General features: G+C 32.9%; 2 protein-coding genes across 3 annotated transcripts; one reads left to right on the top strand and one right to left on the bottom strand.

Annotated features, from left to right (window-relative positions):
* The first annotated feature begins 14,697 nt into the window (after positions 1-14,697).
* LOC145578249 (uncharacterized) lies at positions 14,698-15,807 on the top strand. Its single transcript, XM_081635605.1, has 2 exons — positions 14,698-14,838; positions 15,034-15,807. Exons 1-2 carry the CDS (start codon positions 14,698-14,700, stop codon positions 15,805-15,807), a joined length of 915 nt encoding a protein of 304 aa, XP_081491731.1.
* LOC145579454 (tRNA(His) guanylyltransferase 2-like) lies at positions 15,674-24,387 on the bottom strand. 2 transcript variants are annotated; one of them, XM_081636702.1, is made up of 14 exons: positions 24,277-24,387; positions 23,808-23,922; positions 21,595-21,726; positions 21,461-21,505; positions 21,022-21,191; positions 20,817-20,902; positions 19,931-20,038; positions 18,093-18,349; positions 17,500-17,631; positions 17,372-17,416; positions 17,074-17,243; positions 16,837-16,922; positions 16,579-16,683; positions 15,676-16,396 (listed from the first exon to the last, which is right to left on the bottom strand). In XM_081636702.1, exons 2-14 carry the CDS (start codon positions 23,909-23,911, stop codon positions 16,082-16,084), a joined length of 1,755 nt encoding a protein of 584 aa, XP_081492828.1. In that variant the 5' UTR covers positions 23,912-23,922; positions 24,277-24,387; the 3' UTR covers positions 15,676-16,081. The 2 variants fall into 2 exon arrangements, with proteins under 2 accessions (XP_081492829.1, XP_081492828.1); XM_081636703.1 differs by lacking the exon at positions 21,461-21,505 and having other exon boundaries at positions 15,674-16,396.
* Between the last annotated feature and the right edge of the window lie 422 nt (positions 24,388-24,809).

The raw sequence follows: 24,809 nt of genomic DNA, 5'->3' as shown, positions 1-24,809 counted from the left end.
TAGTTTACTTAATTTGTCAAATGAATGAGTATTTAATGCAAAACAAACATAAAATAAAAATGAGATTAAAGAGCAATCCGTATATAAATTAGTACATAATATTAATTTCTCAAAATTTTCCAAGATATGTGTACAAACTTCAAACTTAATTGAAGCCCAACTCTACCAAAAAAAAAAAAAGATTTGATTCAATCAAACAGTGATGATTCAACTACGTGGTGAAGTTGTACCAAAAGAGAAGATGGAAGCAACAGAATTAGCCACTTTCTTTACAATCTGACCCTTGACTTGACCTCTCTTTGGGATCGGACGGCCAGGAGAATTACTCCTCTGTGACTCACTTCCTCCATTTCTCATGTTCCTTGCTCCTCCTGCCATCTGATCTTCTTTAATTTGATTATATTAATCAAACTTAGCTCGTAACTAAACTTATCGCTTGATCTTTAAGGGACGACTTAAAAAGGAAAATGTGTGCAAATAATAAGAGATGGAATGAAGAATAGCAAAGTAAAGGTTTTTTTTTTTTCCTTTGTGTTGTTCTGTTTTCAAATGATGGTTCTACTAGAGAGTTACTTAGGTGTTTATATAGTGGTTGATCAAATATTTTTTTAAAAAAGTATGAAAATGTGTATAAGAATATTTAATGGTCCTGCTTATCTTTAAAGTGAGGGAGGCAATTAATAGTGACCCAAATAATGATGAAAAAGATGGGCTTTTTTTGAAGTTGTTTTCTTTACCAAATGCAATGAAAGCGGTACAAATAAACTTTGTTTTAAAGTGTATAAATAATAGAGCATCTTCTATTATAATCACGTGGTATTCATCAATATTTTAAGTTTAACATACCCAACTTTTGTTTATAAAATATGGAGTATGTACTACATAAATACATAATGAAAAAAAATCTATCACCTTTCTCGAAAGATCCTATGCAAAGTATGGAGTATTTGTTTTAATTCTTAAGACTAACGGTTTAATTTTGAATTGTAAATAGGTTATTATAACATCTAAACTTAATAAATAGTACTATTTATACATTCTGTTCATCGTCATATTTTATAATTTATGCGAAATGAAATGACACAAATATGTGCGACCCCTTAATGTTACTTTTTTTTTGAACGGACCCCTTAATGTTACTTTATTCAGTGTGAAGTTGGGTTAATGACATTTAAGACGACTAAACCCGTAGTTTACAAGTGGATGTTGCCTTGAAGGGATTGATTGAATTGAATGTACATTGGCACATTGCTGTTTGCCTGCTTGTAAGATATCTGAGTGGTTGGTTGGATCAATAAAAATATCTGCTGTAATACATGTCACACTGATATAAAAAATACGTACATGATTAGCTAATTAAAGTCAAGTAGGAATACATAATAAGCAGAGATACACCTGTACTCCGTATTGCCCCAAAAAAATACAGTTGTATTTGGTATTGCCCAAAATAATACAGTTGCTTAAAATACATGATTTGCTAATTAAAGACAAGTAGGATTACATTACATAACATTAAATTCAGATTCATGCATATGCATGAAGGCCAAGTTGCTAATTTCAGGAGACTTTGGTTACTTGTAAAAGTAGCTTAGTTAGGTACGAGTACTACTTTTGGCTTTTATTTTATCTCATCTTGAAAAATAATCGTATAGGATACATGAAGATGATTTCTATTTCTAAAAAGAAATAATTTTAAGTGACTTCACATTATCACATACAAAGTATCACCAATAATATTGTCACTAGCTTGCATCACTTACAAAGTGACCTATACATCAAATAAGATCAATTATGTTACAATGCTTGAATTATTTTTATCCATAATAGTGTAAAAAGGGAAGGTATTTCACACAAGAGTTGGTTAATTTTTATATATCAATGAAGTATAATATTAGTATAGGAAGTTAATTTAATTTGGAATAGTAAAAAAAGATTAACTCAACTACAAAGCTTAAGTCCATAGTTGGAATTTCATGATAAGTTTTATACGCTATCACACCTCGCCCTCTCATGAATAATGAATACAACACACCGACTTTTGATGTTATATTAGAAGATCAACTCTGGTAGATAGGGTCTATGTTGATTTACTGAACTAAGCTCGCTGAACTGAACTGATTGGAGCTAAACTGAATAATACTGAACTGAGTAGAGGTGAAATGAATTATTTATGAGAGAAAAAAATTAGGAAATAAACTAATTGGAGCTGAACTGAACAGAAATTAAGCTGAAAAGAACAAGCCTGTAATAGTTGTACTAAAGATATGACTAAGGCCCTGTTCTTTTGAGCTTCTGGGCAGAGCAGAGCAGAGCAAAGCAGATTTCAGCAGAGCAGAGCAGAGCAGATTGAAGCAGAGCAGAGCAGATTGAAGCAGCTATTTTTAAGTACTATTTTTAAGCAGAGCAGGGCAGAGAAAATTGAAGCAAAGCAGAGCAGAGCAGAGCAGATTTCAGCAGAGCAGAGCAGATTTCAGCAGAGCAGAGCAGAGCAAAGCAGCTCTAAAGAACGGGGCCTAAATTGTGTGTGAACGCGGAATACTTTATTACAGGAGGGTCAATGGTCAATCAACACTTTCAAATATTTTGGAGTTTGAACCTGAAAATTCCCATTGCTTTTGAACTTGCTTTCACTACAGTCATGTTTAGTCGGTCATCACTAGTCAGTAGCATTTCAACCTTCCAAGATGAATGGTAACTTAAAGCTACTCCCTCCGTCCCTAAATTACATTCCTATTTTCCTCTATTATACGAGGAATAAACGCTAGAAACAGGAATGTAATTAAGGGACGGAGTGGGTAGTTTGGTTAAACACCCACGGAATTTTAACTACATGAATAGAAGTTATGTCTCAATACAATATTCATAGTATAGGGCAAGCCGCCAAAGTTAACCACAGATATTATTTAGCTTTCAATTATTAGCCCTTAATTTACTTAAGAGGTGGCAAAATAAATTACAACAAATGCAAAAATTATTGTCTAATGTTACACAAAATTCATTAAAGATGCATGTCATTTTGGATTGAAATTTCTCATAGATAACATTAACCTGGGGAATAGGCAAGACTGCAAGACTCCTTAAAAGTGGAGAAGAAGATTGATCTCATGGTTGTGAGATTTGAAGTACAATCTTTTTTTTTTTTTTTTTTTTTTTTTTTTTTTTTTTTTTTTTTTTTTAGAGAGCCACAAGGGCGGGGGTGAGAATCAATCCCAGAATCTCCTGGAATCGGGAGGGAAGCTCTAACCACAAAGGATCAATTTTGCCGTCTTCCGCCATTGATGAACAAACAGTAGAGAGAAAAATAGTGATTAGAGAGTAGTAATCAGAGAATAGAGATTAGAGAAAAAAAAAAAATTAGAGAGAATAGATTAGGGTTTAGAGTATAGAGGCTCCGATACCATGTCAAAATAGAGTGAATAGAATTTTATGTATATCGTTAGAGTGTAGAGTAGAATATTTATACAAGAGATTAGGGCTCATGAAATAGGTCCGTTAGCTATACAATATAAACACTAAATATAGGCCCTAACACTCTCAGTACAATCTTTTATTTGGTGTCCAATACTTTACATATACTGCACAGTGCAAAATAGTAATATCACTCCAAATAATAATAATAATAATAATAAAATAATAAAAAAAAAAAGAGGAATCCTTGACATAAATTCATATGCAGTATAACTGTATAAAGGATTAAACTAATGGAGACATAACAGAGTGTTTTAGACCTTTTAGTCACAATTGTACTCTGTATACAATAATTAAGGGTAATGTAACCTTTATGGCTAAATATAAGCAATAAATATATTTTTTTAAATGAAATCAATTTGAAAATTTATAGTAAAATCACGTGCTTATCGGTGTAATAAACATTAATTTATTCTTAATATTTTTTTTTTTTACTTCTTATACAGGGCTATATTTATCATTTTTCATTAATTAATTATCCTATTGGTATGTATTATTATTAGATGCTACTCTCTAATTTGATACCAATTTAAAATTGACTCTAGTAAATCGGTCTGAAAATTGATACGAAATATTTAATAGGCATAAAGTACTCCGTGATCTAATTACCCAAACAGAACACAATTCAAACAAGAAACAACCAACTTAGGCAACAACCATTTCCGCAGCCTTTTCTCAGTATCTAAATCAAGAATTATGATAACTTAATAAAAGATTAAAGATTGATCTTTTATAGATAATAAAGCAAATAAAATTAACAAAATCTTGCAAGTGGAGATATGTACAAGCTCCATACATTTGCACCCTAAATCTACAAAAACTAATCAAAGATTACAAAACAATTAACCAATAATTAATTTTTAAAAAAAAGGTTTGATTTTTGGATGAGAAATTATAGATCCAATTCAATCAAACGGTGAAGATTCAACTACGTTGTGAAGAAGATGCACCACCAAAAGAGAAAATGGCAGCAACAGAATGAGCCATCTTCATTACAATCTGACCCTTGACTTGTCCTCTCTTTGGGATCGGACGGCCAGGAGAAGTTGTACTCCTCTGTGACTCACTTCCTCTGTTTACCATGCTCCTTCTTGCTCCTCCTGCCATCTGATTTTACTTTCTTGATCTGATTGATTTAATTTGTGATTTAGAGTAGTAGAACAAAGTTGAGTAACAAAAAAAGGGAGTTTTTTTTTTTTTTTTTTTTTTTTTTTGGTTCTTTCTTTTGAATGTGTTTGTTGGTTTTGTCAAAGGTTTTGATGATCTTTCACTAAGACACTATGGTGGTTTATATAGCAATTTGTATTCCGAAAGTACCCCTTTATTTTAAGATGTTTTGCATTGATGCCCTCGCTAATTACTTTATGATAAAATCCACTTAATGTATAAAGTAATAGCATTATGCCCTTGCTAAGGGCCTGTTCTCTTACATTGAAATTCAGTTCAGCTCACTTCAGTTCAGTTCAGCTCACTTCAGTTCAGTTCAGTTCACTTCAGGTGAGTTAAGTCAATGAGAACAGACCCTAAATATTTAAAGATGTTTTGCATTGACAGTGCATGTCCACTAAAATTTCTACTTTAATCACCTAATCTTTTGTTGAGCTATCAAGCTTTGGGGTAGATTTGGGATTTGAATATCTTGTGCAAACACATTTATTTGTATGTATAAACTTACAAAGAGTCACAAAGAATTGAGATTTATGATATGGCCTACTACAAAAAAAACCCCTAATAAGTCGGACTTTTAGAGTCACCTGTACATAAGGTGCGACTTATAAACCTATCGAGTCGCCTCATACTTATTAGGCGACTTGTTAAGTTGGGATTATAATCAACAAAGCACCTATCGAGTCGCCTAATATATATGAGGTGACTTGATAATTTAACAAGTCGCCTCATATATGCGTTCGACTCTATAATCCGACTTATTTTGTGGTTTAAATTAGATTTTCAAAGTCACCTGTACATAATGTGCGACTCGAAACCCTGTCGAGTCGCCTTATAAATATTAGGCGACTCAATAGGTGAGTTTTCTTATCTACGACTCTCACCTAATGAATCGCCTGATATTTATAAGGCGACTCGATAGGTTAAAAAGTTGCACCTTATACACAGGTGACTTTAAAAATCTAATTTAAGCCACCTAGTAAGTCGGGTTATAGAGTCACATGCATATATGGTGTGACTTGTAAACCTATCAAGTCACCTCATGTATATTAGGCGACTCATTAGGTGCTTTGTTGATTTTAACCCCAACATAACAAGTCGCCTAATAAGTATGAGGCAACTCGATATGTTTACAAGTCGCGCCTTATATGTAGGAGACTCTAAAAGTCCGACTTGTTAGGTGCTTTATTATATGACCACTACCTAATAAGTCGCCTAATACGTAAGACGCGACTCGATAGGTTAATTCTAAAAATGTATATAAAATAGTTACAATATCATATATATATATGAAAAGTAATTTTGGCATAAAGGCAAGAACTTCAACCTTCCATGCAAAGAACCAGAGATCAAGCATGCAGAGTGTCATAAACACTGACATTATATGAGCTAATAAAAATAGTTGGAAAAAATGTTGATTTTTTATGTGTCGCCTCTTTCAACACAAGCGACACAATAGATTAACCTATGGAGTCGCCTCTTTCAACACAAGCGACACAATAGCTTAACTAATAGAGTCGCCTAACAACTAATAGGCGACTTATATAAAAGCTATCAAGTCGCCTCAGAGGCGACTCCTAAAGTTGGAAGCTATTGTGTCGGTGGCTGTGGAGTCGCCTTTAAAGAGACTCGTTAGGTCATTTACAGGCGACTCGATAGGGGTTTTTTGTAGTAGTACATGATAAATTGTATATTTAGTATAACTAAACATGGTTATGGGGCGTGTCTTAATAACCGGAAAATCAATTCAAAAGGGTCGAACTTTTAGGGACAGAGGGAGTATGAATTTGGGTTTATTATCAATTAATAATCAAGTTTATCGCTATTAAATCAGGGGGCGTACGTTAACAAAAGCTAAGTAATAATCTAATTGATCCAATATTAATGATGAAAAAGATGTGTTATCTTTTAATAAAGTCGTAAGCTTTATTTTATGCAATTGAAAGAAGAGGCATACTTTGTTTGAAAGTGAAATATTTAAAATTAATTAAGCAAGTTGCATAAAAATCACGTGGTATTATAAGCGTTAAGGGTCTGCATTAATTTAATAGATTTATTCCAAGTAGCAGCCAACTCCTGTGTATTAATAATTGAAAAGAATCAATGTTTTTCTTTTTTTTTTTTCTTTTCTTTTTTTTTTTTTTTTTAAAACAAAATTTTCTACGTTACTTTTTTGTTTTTTTTAGGTAGTGGAATTTAATTTTGATGATTCTGGTTGGACTAAAAAGCAAAATTTGTCAATTCGTTCTTTTATTTTTTGTTGGTGAAAGTCATGATTTACATATTTCACAGTCAAAAAGATGTAGATAGAATTGAGTTCAGATGCATGCATGGAGGCTTATTAATATTATGAGATTTTGACTACTTACTCATAGAATTATGAACAACTTTAGCCAACTTTTTTGAAAAAGAAATGATATATGAATTTTATTTTTATTTTTATTTTTGTAGCAAATTTGATGAATGAAAATGACTCTAATTGTAGAAGTTTCCTGTAGAAAGAAATTTAGAAGTTGTTGCTCATAACCACTTGCAATCTTATTTTGACATGTATGCTCATGTTAAACTTATCTCAATTAGGTTCATTTTACTAGTTTAGTTGATCCCTAATCCTTATTGATTATATCTTATCTTACATACTCTCTATATAACACTTATCAAATGTGCCCATGTTTTAATAAGTGTACTGTTACACAATTATTATTATTATTATTATTATTATTATTATTTTATTTATTTATTTTTTAACAAAAAACTACATTTTAATATTATATTTTCTCCTTTCATAGTTTCACTCAAACTCACTACTACTTTTCTACGGAGTATTATTTTTTTCTTCTCATATTCATATAACTTTTTAATAAACAATTAACCCCTCTATTATTTTAATACTCCAATATCGTACTTATATGTGCCATGGCATACTCTCTTAGCTTCGTCCCGGAATATTTGGGACGTTGGAATTTTTTCACTTTTCATGCATTAGCTTTGATCCTTTGACCATAACTTTATAAAAAACATATTTTATAACAAAATATGTTGTTAGATAGGTAACATCAAATATGTTGTTAGATAGGTATTAATACAAAGTTTCATAATTAAAAATAATTTTCATTCATATTTAATATATAATTATAAAGGCACTAGCTTAATTAGTGCTTTGGTTTGTGTGCAAAGTTGACCGTGTAAGATATTCTAGGACATGAAGAGTATTTTATTTAAGTCAATTAAATTGCCTAAAACTACACTTATTAAAACACGACGGGGCTATAAAGCATATGGCCTGTTTACATTTACTACGTACTAAATTGAGTTGAACTAAACTGAATTCAACTGAACTGATTGGAGCTGAACTGAACTGATTGGAGTTTGAACTGAACTGAACTAATTAGAGCTGAGCTGAACTAAATTAAGGTGAAGTGAACAGGCCCATAAACATTGGTCAAAATAATATATATGAATAGTGCTAAAGTTAAATTGGGGCACCCAAATTAAAACGTGGAGAGTATAATAAAACTGCGTCCACATAAAATAACCCGCATCAAACCCCAGACTTTGTGAAAAATTAAAACTAGTTAATCCAAATTGAATTTGAACTAAACATCATATTTGATTCATAAGAAGTATCTGCCACCTTAAAATGGTCGGTTTTATTCGTCTATTATCATGTTAAAAAGTGAGAAAATGTTTGAAATTGAAGCATCATTAATGTTGTCACTTGCGAAAAGACTGCGATTGCTATATTCCACAATTCCGTATGCATCTAGAAAGTGACTTAAGATTGTAAAGATAGATAAACAAAAAAATCTTCACAATTCACACTAGTCACGAGAGTTGGTAAATCTTACCAAGAATTGACCTAATAAAGTACAGTACTTCTTCACATAGTTGGTAAATCTTACCAATAATATAATTGGACAATCTATATATAGCTGGAAACTCTATTTCTATTATCCAACTTTCCAATAATAGGAAGTCCATTGAAATTTAAGTTAATCCACTTTTTAGTACTTGATATTATCTTTACCAAGGTCCAGCAAATATATATTGCACTATAATGACATTATTTCATTTCGTATTCAATTTTTTTAATCATATTTGTGGAATATGGAAATACTTTCAAAAATCATATATAGACGGCTACTTCATAATCTAGAATGTTTTCTGTTAAATGTTGGCTTTTGAGATACAAATTTAATCTAATATACATAGTACAGTCTAACAGGCTTTTTGAGAGAAAAAGAAGGATAAAAGAATCACCAAATTTAAAATTTATGGATGAGTTTGATATGAAACAGAAGGATAAAATTTAAAATTTGAGTGCATCTAGGCACATAGGGCCTAATATGTATTGGCAAGTACATAGGAGGACAACCTAGGATTCGGTGGTACATTTTTTCTCTTAATGGTATAGTGGTACTTTGTGTACTATTATACATGTATAATGTACCATAAAAGTATAAGTTGTCTGTGTAGTATTTTTTGTGTACTATTATGCATGTAGTGATACTTTTTACCATCATATTTTCCACCCTTAAGTTCCCATTATTTATAAAAATTTCATTCTATTTGAATCCTAAATATATAGGACCTATACGCCAATACTTCTTCATGATATTTACTTGTATTAGGGCATGTTCTGATTTAGGGTATGTTTTCATACGATTATTTTCAATTCAGTTGAGTTGAGTTAAATTCAGCTCTAATAAGTTCAATTCACTTTAGCTCTAATAAGTTAAGTTCAGCTCCTAATTTCCTTCTCTTATAAAATTTTCATTCAGTTCAGCTCAGTAAGACTGAGCTAAACTACTGACTGAACTGGATATTTTATAAGAGAAGAAACTAAGCTGAACTGATTGGAGCTGAACTGAAAAAAAGCTATGACCTATTACTGGGATACAAATGATGTTGCTCGGATTTGCTTGCTTGTGTGAACACGACCGTGTGTGAGAACACGACCGTGTGTGAATACAAATGACCTATGACTGGGGCATGAGTGCATGACCCTAACTTTCTACTGATGACCGTCAATGGTCAACAGTCACTTTCAAAAGCATTGACCTTGAATAAGTGGTTTCACATTGCTTTTGAGGTTGTTATTATTTCTATAATCATGTTATGGTCAGTAGCGTTTCTATAGTTTTAAACAAAAGCCGCCAAGGTTAGGTTAACTAATTATGGATTAAGCTTATCTACATGATTTATATACATTATACAAAGTACTTTAAACCTTAATCAAGTACGACTACTCTGTAATCAGTGATTAAGATTCGCAATCTAATTTTTAGTTCTGATCACTAGAGTCCTTATCTCAAAATATGATCTGATGATCGTGGATAAGGGTAAAAAAAAGTGCTTTAATTAATTATTTATTTTTTTTTTTTTTTTGTTTTGGTATACTTTAAAGTATTGTAGTTTTTTTTTTTTTTTTTTTTTTTTTTTTTTTTTTTTTTTTTTTTTTTTTTAAGCATCTTGTAGCAGATCTTCATTTATGTAGGAATTGGAACTTTTAGAAAATTAGGAGTACGCCATCTTATCATCTGGATTCCTACAAAATATTTAAGTTATATGTCGTTTGCCTAAAATAAGTTATTAATTTGAATATTAATAGTCAGGTTTGATCAAATTTTTAAAATTTTGATTTAGCCGTATTGTTGTATGTTAATATATGTATTAGAAAAATTATCAACCGGGTTGTACAAGTCTTGTAACCGTCTAAATGTGTATTTTTCAATTATCTATTTTCTAATATTTTCAATATGTAAATGCAAACACGTGATATACCGTCCATGTAGATTGGTATTTGGTTTGGATTAAAACCGCTAGCAATATTAGCGGTTTTTTTATTTTTTTATTTTTTTTTTATTTTTAAAAAAGCAAAGAGACCCGTTATTAATGAAATTAGGTCTCTTTGAACTTAACAGTCATAATGTGGGCGTTCTCTTTCCTGTTGTTGGCTAAGACATGGTTTCAGAAAAAAGACCTCCTTTTTTATTGAAAGGTCTCTTTGCCTCCTTACTTTTTTTTAAAAAGGTTAAGGAAGAAAAGAGACCTGTTTATTGAAATAGGCGGTCTCTTTTCTGAAAACGCTAATAACAGTAGCGGTTGTAAGGTGAAAAAAAAAAATCACACCCAACACCGATCCTACATGGACGGTATCTAGGGAATTAGTTTCCAAATCGACGCACAAAGGGAATTTATTTTTATTCTAGCATTATTGTGGGAAATTGCTCTGTATGTATTTTTTAAAAAAATCGAAAATCCGGAAATGTATAAGTTGATCTTATTCAGAATTTTAAATTATAGCTATAACTAATTTTTTGCTTAAATTAGGTAATATCCACTATTGTATAAGTCAAGGATATAACATTGCAAATTGCAATCTCATGGGACATTTGATAAAGATGGTCTTTGCCTTTTAAAGCCATCATAGATTAAAAATGAACCGGAAAAAAAATCAAGACCTACCAAAACAAAGATAGTTGGAGAAAATCCTTTCACATGAATTTTATAAATATAATAATGTTAATTTGGTATATATCCTATTTGTCACTATATGTGGGTCGTTAATGTAAGCCCCTCAGTTCTTTGCATGATGATAATTGATAAACTATCAATGCTTCACAAAGTGCAATTTACTTCACTTTATTTTTACTGAATTAAACTAAAATTATTTTCACTAAATATGTTTTTATTTAAGGTAAATTGAACAAGACCTAACCGAATTTACGAGGCTACAATAATTTCATAAATTATTAATCAAACTCAAAACCTTGTATTTTTACTTTTATAGATCATATACCGTACTTTGTATGAACTATTATGTAACTTCCCTTAACCTAGACAAGTTAAACAAAAAGTCTCAGTATAAAAATGAAATCAAGACCAATAATTTGCTGCATACTAAATTCATATCCCAAATTCCAACCTCAAGCAATTTTAATTCCTTAAAAAATAACCTAATCTATGTACATAAAAGTATCATAATAATGAAAAAAAAATAGAGCTAATAATAATCAGCAATTCAGCATGATTCACCGAACAATAGAGGTACGTTGATGAGATAAAGAAAAAATAGAAGCAACAGATTGAACTAATCCTTTTACAATCTCAACTTTTATTTGCCCTCTCTTTGGAATCAAACGGTCAGAATTTGACTGCCTTTTCTGTGATTGGTTGATCATCATATTACACTGTCTTTCCTCAGCCATTTGATCTCTTTTCTTGTTTTGAAGTAATGTTTTTGTGTGTGTGTGTTTTGAAGTAGATTGCTCTAAAATGGATGATGTGTTGAAGTTTATATATAGCAACTTCTTAGAGATATACAAGTTTCCAAAAAGGCTCCTTTGTTGGTAATTGACTGATTGGTAGTATTATAGAAGTATATTATCTCTATAAATAGAAATAATGTTGTTGACTAATGATTTTTTAGGTGCCTAATGACAATAGGCAAGAGCCATGGTGTGCTTTAATGAAATGCCCCATTATCTTTTTGCGAAATGTTATGTTAATTATTACAAGTTATTAATTGTCGCTTTCGCGTTTAAAGATCAACTTTAAACAATATTTTTTTTATAATTTGGTGATAAATGTATAGATTAATAATGCATTTGTATCACTTAGAGAATAACTTATGCATCTATGACAAATGAGCTATATATATATTTATATAACACGAACAACATGGTTATTAAAAACTCCCCTTATAAAATTAAATTGAAATTGATTATATTATAAACACATTGAAAAAGAATATTATACTTGTAGATGATATTCAAAGTTCAATAAACTAATAAATCTAAAAAGTAGTACTATATTATAACAGGTTGAGTAAAATCAAATTGTACTCATAAATTGGAATTATACTTAAAAAGATAAGATCTACTCGTACCATATTTTAAAAGAATGTGGGACAATAACATATATCTAAGAGTAGTAATAAGTGATTATTGGTGGTTGGAAGGTCATTAGCAAGTTGCAAATTAATCACATGTTAATGTATGTTTAAGTAAGCCAAATTAACTTTTAAAGAAGATGGGGGTGAATATGAAGCTGCCATGTATTGGGGAAAGGGAAAAGGAGCGTTATTAGTGGCAATGGAATTCAAATTAATTTAATTGTTATATATAAAGGTCCAATTTATTTAAGCAGATACATGCATGTGGAGCAATTTATGCCTTCAAATTTATTTTTCTTGATAGGGATCTTTCATAGATAGGGATATTTCATAATTAAAGTGATTATAAACTAAACATGTAGTGGCTTAGTGATGATATTAAAAATAATGGTCCTACACTCCTACTCTTTTGCAAGAATTAAAATTTTATTTGGATATTTCATTAATAGGTCGGATTTAACTTTAAGTGGTGCAACCAAAGAAAGAAACATAATATGATAGTGGCCCATTTTCTCACCGTAATTCTCAAAAATTATGCGAAAAGAAGAAAGTATTATCTTAAACTTTCATCTTCCCCCCCAAAAAAAGAAATTTTCTAAAATTGGTAACGTTAATATACATAGTACTACCTCCGTTATATATTATTTGCAACAATTTGATATAAAGAACTTTATATCAAATCGTTGCAAATAATATGTAACGGAGGTAGTATTAATATTTTTAATCCATTTTCAAATATGAATTTTTGCATATATTTTTACATATTTCGAATTTTCGAGATACACTTCTTCGTACTCATCTATAATATTCATGTAAAACTACAATTATAATGATTCAAATACGTATATGGCGTAATTGTTAAAATTAAATTGAAGTAATACTATTTTATACATTAAACCTACAATTACAATTATTGAAATAAGTAAATGGAGTTGTTTAAAAAAAAAAAAAAAAAAAAAAAAAAAAAAAAAAAAAAGTAAATGGATTAATTGTTAAGAAATAAATTGAAGTAATACTATTTTAAAAAAGGGAAACTACCATTGCAATGATTCAAATAAGTAAGTGGACTCCTGGCAAATGAGATTTTATCTTATATGAATCAATCTAAGGGTTGTACGATGTCAGCTACTCTAAAATTGGACATGAACAAGGCTTATGACAGGGTGAGTTGGGACTTTTTATGGCAAGTGCTGAGGACTTTTGGTTTCCCACCCTATTGGATTCACATTATCCAGTAATGTGTCTCAACGGTTTCATATCAGATTTTGGTTAATGGTAATCCTACGAAAGTTTTCAAGCCTACTTGTGGCCTTCGACAAGGAGATCCCCTCTCCTCCTACTTGTTTGTTTTGTGTATGGAGGTTTTTTCCGCTATGATTCGGCGGGCGGAAAGGAATAGCCTATTTACGGGTGTTCGTGTTTCACGTTATGCCCTCCTGTTTCCCATCTGTTCTTTGCAGATGATTCTTTGTTGTTCTTTCAGCCTTCTCCAGAGTCGTGTTTACAAGTCCTTCTAGTAGTACAACAATCTTCAGAAGTCATTTGTTAGATTTAGTAACAATGTCCCAGATGATTACAGGGATTTTTTAGCTTCTTCCTTACGTTTAAAGGCACTGCCTTCCTTGGAGACGTATTTGGGTCTTCCTGTCGATATTGGAAGAAGTAAATGTAAGACTTTCCAACCTCTGGTTGACAAGATCGCTGCCAAGTTATCGGCTTTTGCTTCTCTGCATTTATCGGCGTCCGCGAAATTGATGGTAATTAACTCTGTGTTGGTGGCCTCTCTTATTCATGTTATGTCGGTGTTTAAAATCCCTTCTTCCATTACTGATAGGATTAATAATCTGTTGGTCTGTTTTTGGTGGAAAGCTAATCCTCTCTCTAAGGGGTTAGCATTAGCTCCATCTTCCGTTCTTTTCACTCCCAAGGGTATGGGTGATTTAGGTATTCGGCATGTAGGTGTTTTTAATCGGCCCTTTTAGCGAAGCAATCTTGTCGTCTATTGCATAATCCGCAACTTCTGGTTTCTCGGGTTCTTCATGCTAAGCATCCCTCGCTCTTACATCTTCATTCGGATGCTCGTTTGGTTAGACCTTCTTGGGGCTGTAGAAGTATTTCGGAGGGTTTTCAAGTTTTAAAACAAGGTCTCAGTTGGAAGATTGGAAATGGTTCTAATGTTCATTCTTCAAGATTCTTGGGTGCCAAGAACTTCTGTGCAGTTTAAGAATTCTGTAGCTGGAGCGGTTCAGCCGATTCTGGTGTCATCTCTCCTGAATCCCGCCTCCAATGATTGGGATTCGACTTTGGTACACTATATTTCCTCCTTCCACGGCGGCTAAAATTCTTAGCCTAGAACGACCTCCGCAACCTATGGATGACTTTGTTTACTGGAAATTCACTCGAGATGGTTTATTCTCTTCTAAGACAGCTTATGCTTATTTGGTTGGCACTTCGGATTCCCTCGGAATAGTCCTTCTCCTGTTCCCCTTCTTTGGAATAAGTGGTGGGCTTTACCTATTCTCCCAAGATGGAAGCTTTTTGTCTGGAAACTCACCCATGAAGCTCTTCCAGTGGCGACTACTCTTTATCGTCAGGGTCTTCCCTGTTTTTGCCATTTGGTTCCGGAGACAGTGACACATCTTTTTATGTCTTGTTCATTTACTCATCGTCTTTGGGCTTGTGGTCAGTTGGGTATTCGTCCCCCTGATTTTGATTATAATTTTCAGCAGTGGTTCTTCCCTTTGATAGACTGGACTGCGTTGGATTCTATTGTGTCTTTTGTTTGGGCTATTTGGATCCTTAGGAACAATATTCGATTTCGTCAGGCAGCTGTTCCCCCTTCCACAGTGTTTCAGATAGCTCAGGAATGGAGTTTTCGCAGTGCGGCACCAGAGACTACTCTGCTATGGTGGTTACTCCCCCTCCAGGGTTCAGTTTCTCTCCCCTTTCTCTTTGCCTTCGGGGAAATATGTCTTATTCCCCTCTGGTGTGTTATTGTTGATGGTGCTTGGAGTTCTTCGAACTTTAGAGCTGGTATTGGTTGGTGTTTCTATTCTGTTAAGTCACGTGTAAGTCTGGGTGGTGCTGCTCAGGCCTGTTTTGCTTTGTCTGCTTCTCAGACGGAGTTGCTTGCTTGTCTTTATGCTCTTCCTATGGCCATCCAGCGCGGTTTTACTCGTGTTCTCCTTCAGACTGATTGTATGGATTCCCTCGCTGGTTTTCGAAATGAAGTCTCCAAGGACATTGCCTCTGTTTGGATTCACAAGCAGCTTTAGGATGAAATTCCATTTTTTCAGGTGTGCCAGATTCAGAAGGTGTCCCGTGATGTGGTTCACCCAGCTCATCGTCTAGCAACGTCTGCTAGGACTCGTCAGCTGCTCCGCCGTTTCATTTTCTAGTTTCTGTTGGTTTGTTTGTTCTTTTCGAGTTGTCCTTTGTCAAAAAAAAAAGTAAGTGGAGTAATTTTTTTTTTTTTTTTTTTTTTTTTTTTTTTTTGACAGGAAAGTGGAGTAATTGTTAAAAAGATACAACGAAGTAATACTATCTACTCTAATAAAGATTTCTTGAAATGGCTTTAAAAAAAGAAGAAAAATGGCTTAAAAAAAAAGGAAGTAAAATAGTTGCTACAAGACATACTACGCAAAATATTGTAATTAAACTGATTTTATTTGGGAAGTGGGGGGACAGCCTAGTCCCACGCTGGCTCCGCCAGTGTCTAGTATTAGCACACTCCAAAGGGAGCTTGTCACCAAGGATCCATGGGTGTGAATCCCAGAAATCGTCATCGATTATGTTACAGTGTTCAATAACAATTTTCTTTTTAGAATCTTCAGAATAATTTACCTCCATAATTGCCTTGTTTTCCTACATATAGAAACAGTTGCCTTAGAGAACATTCACGCCATTCTAATGAGCAGAATTGATTAAAATTTCACGCAAATTGCTAAAGAAGATTATGTGCGTGAAATAGATAAAATCGTAGAAAAGATGAAAGGCTATACCATACATCACTCAAGGCAGACAACAAAAAAGGAGGAGAGCCATACCTTATCCCGAAAGATACATGAGCCTCGACGAAATATATCTGGTAATGCATTATAATCAATACCATTTTGAGCAAGCAAGTCATTCTTTTCTTGTGTTTGCGTGCCCTGCATATTACAAGAAAATGTTTTCAAATTACAAGCAACTACAAAAGAATTGAGCCAAGAGGCCCAAGATATATCGACACTCTTTATCTCATACAGAATGAAAACTGCATTAAACAAGCTGTCAGTGCTACTAGTGAGGAACAAATGATGTACCTTCAAATAATTTTGGGCTTCAGGCTTGGATTTTCTAGAATTTACCAGCATCCAGAAACAGGTATTATACTGGTTGTTAATGTGACCTGAATTTTACAAAGATTAGCAGTCCAATTTCATAAAAACTGAAAAGGAAAAAGAAAAGTACTACATATTTACCATTAACAACTTTTGAAGTAGATTAGATCAGTCAACATGCATAAAACATACCGGACAAATAAAATTGACGATACTCACAATCGACTTGTCTCCAAGACAAATAGTCCCGAAGAATCTCAGATGATGGGTAGCAAACAGCTCTTCCATCAAATGAGGGGGGATAGTGCAACGCTGTTTCTGGGAAAAACTCATTCCATTTACTGATGTACATTGTTGAGAAGAATGATACCATTGAGGACACTATGCCACTGTAGAGAAAAATAAAAGGCTCAGCATAATTGTATAAAACCTTGAAGATTTCCTAGGTTTTCATTATTTAACTAAATCTGTGCCAAAGCCCATGAGATAAGAAGCCAAGGGGTAGACCAAGACATACCAGGGTTGTCGTTCATAGAATTTTGAGTCCTTTTTCAAAACAAAACTGTTCATCAACAAAGCAATTAGAAATTTTGACTTCAAGCAATTGTAGAGCTGTTGGTAGAAAGAGAGCAACCACCAAATTACCTGAATTCATCACTGACACCATATGCAAAGGTTATATCTTGAAACTCTTCTAAAACAGCTGCTGCACATGAATTCATAAGCTTCAAAGCTTCTTCATCATTAGGCTTCTTAAATTTATGAATATCAGAGAACCTAACAAAAGCCAAAACGTTCACTTGCAAGATTCATCTACACCATTTCAGCCTTGAACCAGACAACTGACTGGATTCACCATACATTAACCCAGTTGAATCTGAGATACATAAACTAAGTCGACAGCAAAAAAAAAAAAAAAAAAAAAAAAGAACCATATGTGCAGCACAACTCATTTCTTTTACTAATCCTTAAGCACAGCCCACGTTAACTATGAAGAGACAATACAGCACATGTAAAACAATGTGCAGTATTGCAAAATTATTTCTCAGCTAGTTTTACATTTATTTTTGAAGCAGGATCCATATTATTTATGCAAGACAATAAGAGCATAAATAATGCATGTAACTAGCATTTATGATAAGTCAAAATTTTTTATTTGAATTTTGATGCAATTATTCTCACAACACAATGGATTTATCAAACCGTAAGTAATATTACTCATCACACAAGTCAATTACCTATGGAAATGGCAACCATCAATTCTGACCACTATCCAAGTGGACAACATCAATTTATCCTGAAATAGAAAGGACTCTACATATTCTGGTCTAATTTTGTGAATATCTTCTTCAAATCTGCCTAGTTCTGAAAGAAGAGAAGAGTGCTGATTCCAGAAGCTTTTGCCAGCTATATTATCTGAGTGAACTTCCATTATCTTTCTCCGAAGTCTCTTGATAGGATCGCCATTTTCCTTGTACTTAACAACCTCTTCAATCTACATCAGCAGACAAAAATGACAAATAGGTATACTTGGAACCACTTACAAGGAGACCAGGAAGGATAACTGACACTACATAAAGAATACATCTTTCATCAAATTTAAACTCTAACTATTAATATATTTAATTAGATTTTAAACTGTGACATGGAGAGCTTAGGTCGCATGTTTTGGGTTTGTATAAAAGTATTGTTTTTTAGATTAGAATACTAGATTGTTGTGTTTAGGTAAACTCTTCCAAGTCATATAAAAAATTTAATCATTGCAGCATTGCCCCACAATTATAAGTTTATAACAGTAATAAAAAGTCCTTTCCAAAGGTTTTTGGCTTAGTAAATTTTCCACTACCACTAATACTGCTCACTCTTATTCGGACAGCATAGAGCTCCTATAATCACCCTCACCCCTTCAAAAAATAGGCTCATATGACCAAAATTAAAAGGGGCTTATACATCCTTGAATAAAAATAAAATAAATAAAAAATAAAAAATAAAAAAAGAAAATGAGAAAGAAGATTTCTTCATATATGATTTTACAAGGCAAACAAGCAAAAAAAAAAAAAAAAAAAGGGATCCAATAGTGCAATTAGAATGCGGGAACACTCTAAGGGGTCGTTTGGTTCACTAAGCTGGAATGGATTAGTATGGATTCTCATACTTGGGTGGTATGGATTCTATATGGACTATATCCCATACCAATCTAAAGTTTTTTTGGTTTAATCATGGAATGGATTCTCATACTTGAGTGGTAGTATGGATTATAAATCCTTGGGGCTTCGGGGGGAGGTGGATATGAGATTCCAAGGGAATGGGGTGAAGTTAGAAGCCCCCAAGTATGAGATTCCATACTAAATAGCCTAACCAAACAAATAAACAACCCATTCCAAGAAGTTCAAGCAAACAACCCCTAAGAGATGAGGTTATCCACAAGAAAGTGGGTGTGGCGCAAGCAAACTAAGGGAAAATCGCCTACGTTGGTTTGGGCATGTAAGACGGAGACCCGAGGGTGCACCGATACGAAGAGTGGAAGAGTGGAAAACCAAAAACGACTTGGTTGGAAGTAGTTAGGAAGGATATAAAGTATATGGATTTGCATGAGGTTGAGACATTTGATCGTAAGGGATGGAGGAGTTTGTCGGTGACTACACGGATAATCACTTTTGATTCATGTAGCCGACCCAACTCATGGGATTAAGGCTTCGATGGATTGAATAGTGCGATTAGAAGTTGTTCATATACACAGTTAATATTGTAGAAGAATTGGGAAACGCTTTCCAATCTACCACACAAGAGTATATATTAAATGGCTAGTTTAAAAGGATCTAAAATGGAATATGATTATGATTCTAAAACAAACATAAAAACCCACTAGACAAAGCTATAAGTATGAGGCTCTGGGGTCATTCACTCATTCATGCAATGTTATTTCAATGAAATGAGTTAAGAATAGTCAATAACAAAATGCCAGTAGACCACAGCTTGGTGGATTTTGAAATTTATATCAATGCAAAAAGGCTTATCCATCAAATTATAGAAACAGATAAAACATAAAATCCAGAAAACAGTAGCAGATGTGCACCTGAGTCTTGAAAAGACAAGTTCCTTGTCGTAACATTGGATGGAGAGTCTTATAATTAAAGTGAAATTCCAGGAAGAGAAGCTCATTTTTTTCCTTTTTTTGTGTTCCCTGTAGTTACAGACATGACACAACAGATACATCAAGGAGAGTTATCAGAAAAGAATATATGCAATGACTATTATAACACACATGGATCTAGTAATTTTAAAACTGTCAACCTCAGATATAGCTCTAACAATGAAAGCAAGAGACAGATTACAAATCTAGGAAAATATAGTAGTCACCTCATTATCACTCAGACTATCAGATTTTAATTTTAATATTGGCAAACAGAGATGCATAAAAGTAAGATGAAAATAATTGTAATGTATAAGTGTCAGATGTTAAGGTAAAGAAATTTATAATAACTAATGCTCTACAGCGTGGTTAACTTCTAAGATATGTTCTCTCAAAAAAAAATGCTCTACAGCGTGGTTAACTTCTAAGATATGTTCTCTCAAAAAAAAATGCTCTACAGCGTGGTTAACTTCTAAGATATGTTCTCTCAAAAAAAAAAAAAAAAAAACAAACAAACAAACTTCTAAGATATGTAAACAGTGAAGATTAAAAAAAGGTTTTATCTCTATAATCCCATAACAGAATATGTGGCTCAGATTGCATATAGAATCCCAAACAAACGCAGCACCTTATTACCACAACCAATACCCCAGATTCCTAACTCACAAAAGAAATTACGAGTATTACAGATGAAAGACAATACTGCTAAGGATAAATCAAACAAAATGGATGAATAGTAAACATAGTTAATATATGCGTCAAATGCACCAGACATCCATTACCCCAGTATACAGAAACTGTATGCATACAAAAAAAAAATTGGCAATACCTTGAGACGTCCATGGGCTTCAGATTCACTCTTTCCACTTTTAATCAGTGTCCAAAAACATGTATCATATAAATTGTTGAGGTGACCTATGAAACAAAGAGAATACATACATTGAGGTAAAAGCACCCATATAATAATAGTATTCATAGCTTTTGAATGAAATATCAGAGCTTCAGAGCAATTAGCCATGAGGTAAATTACTTACAATCATTCTGCCTCCATGCAAGATAATTTTGGAGAACCTCCAAAGTTGGACACCGAATAATGTGTGCATGAAATGAAGGCGCATAAAGCAATTTCTGATGTGGAAAGAATTCCTTCCATTTTAAGGTATATACAGAAGTGAAGAATGACACAAGTAGGGACAGTATCTTACTGCAAAAGATATGTTTGGAAGTATTAAGAATTTCTATTGAGAACAAAAGAAAAAAGAAATAGAAAACGAAAATCTTATCTACATTACTACTGAAAATATAATGTGATATCAAGCAACAGATCAACATTTAAACCAGAAAGCACTATATCTTAAACTAATAAAAGGGGAAAATAAAGCAATATGAAACAGCAATTAAAACATCAGTATGTCAACAAGGAAATTTGTGAATCCCAGGTACTAACATCTGAATGTAGATTCAACCACAAACCTTTCACGTCTCTGGTAAAATATGGACTCCTTTTTTAATACAAAACTGCAAAGGGCAACAGCAACAACCAGCTGATAAACATCAAATTGAACTATTCAAATTGAAGCAAGCGAGTAAATGAGATTTACAAGTACCTAAATTCATCGCTATATCCATATGAAAATATTATGTCAGCGTATTCCTCCATGACAGCTTTTGCACATGAAATCATCAACTCCAAGGCTTTTCTATCACGAGGCTTCTCAAATTTATGAGCTTCAGAGAACCTGTTATATCAAGTTCACAGGTAAGAGAATTTTTGTTAAGTACAAGGGACAACCAACCAGCAAAAGATAAAAGGGTGTGTGGGTGGGGGTGGGGGGTGGACGCTAGGTTTTTAGAGGGGTAGTTAAAAAAATACAAGCCTCAATGTTTTCATTACATAGACAGTGTGAATATAACTTTGTGACAATCAATGTAATTTCAACCACTCGAGAAAATGTACCAAGTAAATTCTAGCAAAGAAAGCTCCATGATCAGGTTGTGAAGAAATTAATACTGCGTTCATAATGAAGGGAGTTGAAGGTTGTAGAGAGCATAAACTAGAAAGCCCTCAAATCCATTAAAGTTATGGAAATAAGCTTATCTACACTTCTTAGATGTTGCACGAGACGCTGATAAATGGAAGAAAAGAGAGTAAGTTTGGAAAATTAAATCAAATATTGCATTGATTGTTCTTTCTATACTATGAAAAAAGAGGAAAATCCCAACAACAACAATAGGCCTCCTTCTCAATCATCAATGGGCCTGTTGTGATTTACTGAACTAAGTTGTGGCTCAGCTGAATTGAATTGAATATAGCCGAAATGAATTGTTTATGAGAGAAGGAAATTAGGAGCTGAAGTGAACTCAACTGAAATTAAGCTGAAGAGATCAGGCAATAGGCAACAAATACGATAACTATAGGCACTAGGTCAGTTTGGGAAACTGAGGCCAGCATGCCTGTTGAAGAGGGTGTGCAAAGTGTGCAACTGCATACGGCCTCCCATTTTTGAGGGCCCAAAAATCCGAAATTTACTTTAATCGAAGCCCAAGTGAGAAAAACACTGAGCAAAGCTGTCATGTACTCATTTACTACCTCCGTTACAGGTTATGTGCAATGATTTGACATAAAGCAGAGAAGGAAAATGTCTAATTGTTGCACATAACCTGTAACGGAGGTAGTATTAAAGCTAATCTAATTCTCTCTCCTCTGAAACTAGGTAGTGTGAATGCGTAATATATTCTTGAAAATATAAATAAGTCATCTTCTCTCTCCTAAGCAATACTTTCATTTATTATAATTAACATAGGATAAGCCCATTTATTGATTAATTTATCTTTCTCCCCTCTAGTAAACACACTAAATACTTCATACTTTCATTTTTCACAGTAAGAAGTTGAGAATTTGACATAAACAAAAGACTCCAAATTTCTAGCAATGTACTCGTAACTAATTCCTTCAGGTTTTAAAGTCTTTTGTCCAATTCCTTGATTATTTATGATGGCAACATCAAGTACTCATTCTACTGATTTATTTTTACTTAAGGCATTTTAATTTGTACGTGTAGTTTGCTTTTGTTGAAGAAAGTTTAAGCTCTTAGATTTCTCTTGTTGAAGATTAAAGTGTGCATTTGTGAATTTTTTGACACTAAAATGTCAATTTTTTAAAATTAATTATGCTTTAGGCCTGATGTTATAGAATAGTGTATTTTTGAATTGACAAATTTGTGTATCTAAGGAGTAGCTTTAAGTTTGATTTTTATAATTAGCAGAGGGCCCCCAAATTCCCTAAGACGGCCCTGGAGGCCAGAGATCAGTCTTAAAGATCATACAAAACATCAAGCAGAGAGAGTATATGATAGTATGGAAGCTAACACTAATGTCGTGTGGATACTCTTGTTGAACACTATCTGTGGAATGTATATGAATCTTGGTAAAAGAAAACGGCAGACAAGATTAACAAACATTCAAGTCATTCATGATTGCCAACATTCAAACCAAAATGAGCATCAGCAATGTCAAGCTATTTAATAAACCGATTATTAAGTAGCTATTATAATCAAGCAAGCGAGGATATATACTCAAATAAGTTGCTATTATAATCAAGCAAGCGAGGATTTATACTCAAATAAGCGGCTATGATAATCAAGCAAGCGAGGATATATACTCAACTACGCGGCTATTTGTAAATTGTAATCAAGCAAACGAAGATATATAATCAAATAAGTGGTGGATACTGTAATCAAGCAAGCGAGGATATATAATAAAGACACCCGAATCATCTGTATAGAAAACCATCTTCAAAGCAAGGAATAAAGAGAATCACCTTCGAAAATTCCGGCCATCAATGACAACAACCATCAGAGTGGGCAGCCTAATTTTGTCTTGAACTTCAAAGGACTTAACATACTCATATTTGCTGTTTGCCATGGCCTTTTCAGCTAAAATTATTATTTTTTTTTTTTCATATAGTTCAGTAATTCAGACATCAAAATAAAAATAAATTAATTAGTAAATTCAAAATCAATACTTGTATATAAAATTAATCAATACTTGTATATAAATTAATTAAACTGCAGCTAAAATGAAAGCCAAGGTTAATAAACAACAATTGCAAAAACAACTGAAAAAAAAATCAAGGGTTTTGCAACACATTAGCAACCAAATTTGAGTCAATTATCAAATTGTATAGATAAGAATTAAATAATAACCAAAAAACAGTGTAATTGATCAATCAATTGAAGTAAATTAAAGAAAGACTAACACTAGACTATGATTAAGGAAAACCATGTTACCTGTTTCAATGAAGGAGAGAAAGTTTACTCAACAGAATTCAATGAGAGAGACAGGGAAAAGGCTCCGGGCTTAAAATATTGAAAACATACGTAAACAAGGTATCGGAAAAGGCGGTTTAAAAAAAAAAAAAAAAAAAAAAAGGTATCGGAAAAGGCTCGGGTAGTATATATTTTCCAGATATCATTAAAGAAATAATATATTTAGATTTATTTTATGTTATATATTTAGAGAATATATCGGATTTATTATTATGGTTCATTGGTTCTATATCTTTTAGAAATATTGTTTCCTATAAAAGGTCAATACAAGCTATTCTATTCTATTTCCTATCTAATTTGTCAAACTGACTCGTCTCAACCCGTCAAGGAGAGCCCGACCCTTTTGCAATATGTTCCGAACTTGTTTTTTAACACCTCTCATAATTTACTTTGACCAATGGACGAAATTTAGGACTTGTTCTCTTCGCCTGAAATAAAGACATTTGGTCTGATTTTATTAAGGTTTGATTTGAATTTTTTCTAATCTGGTCTGA

The sequence above is a fragment of the Chenopodium album genome, chromosome 14 (assembly GCF_948465745.1).
Source record: "Chenopodium album chromosome 14, dcCheAlbu1.1, whole genome shotgun sequence".
Lineage (NCBI taxonomy): Eukaryota > Viridiplantae > Streptophyta > Magnoliopsida > Caryophyllales > Amaranthaceae > Chenopodium > Chenopodium album.
This window is presented reverse-complemented; position numbering and strand designations above follow the sequence as displayed.

Excerpts from the sequence above, each read along its gene's own strand:
- LOC145579454 (XM_081636702.1), bottom strand. The coding sequence starts at position 23,911 with ATGGCAAACAGCAAATATGAGTATGTTAAGTCCTTTGAAGTTCAAGAC. Across the intron at positions 18,350-19,930 it reads CTTGTCTTTTCAAGACTCAG|ATTGAAGAGGTTGTTAAGTA; the intron begins GTGCACATCTGC and ends CTGCTGATGTAG. Across the intron at positions 17,417-17,499 it reads GGTGTCAGTGATGAATTCAG|TTTTGTTTTGAAAAAGGACT; the intron begins GTAATTTGGTGG and ends GTTGATGAACAG.
- LOC145578249 (XM_081635605.1), top strand. The coding sequence starts at position 14,698 with ATGGTTCTAATGTTCATTCTTCAAGATTCTTGGGTGCCAAGAACTTCT. Across the intron at positions 14,839-15,033 it reads ATGATTGGGATTCGACTTTG|TGGTGGGCTTTACCTATTCT; the intron begins GTACACTATATT and ends CTTTGGAATAAG.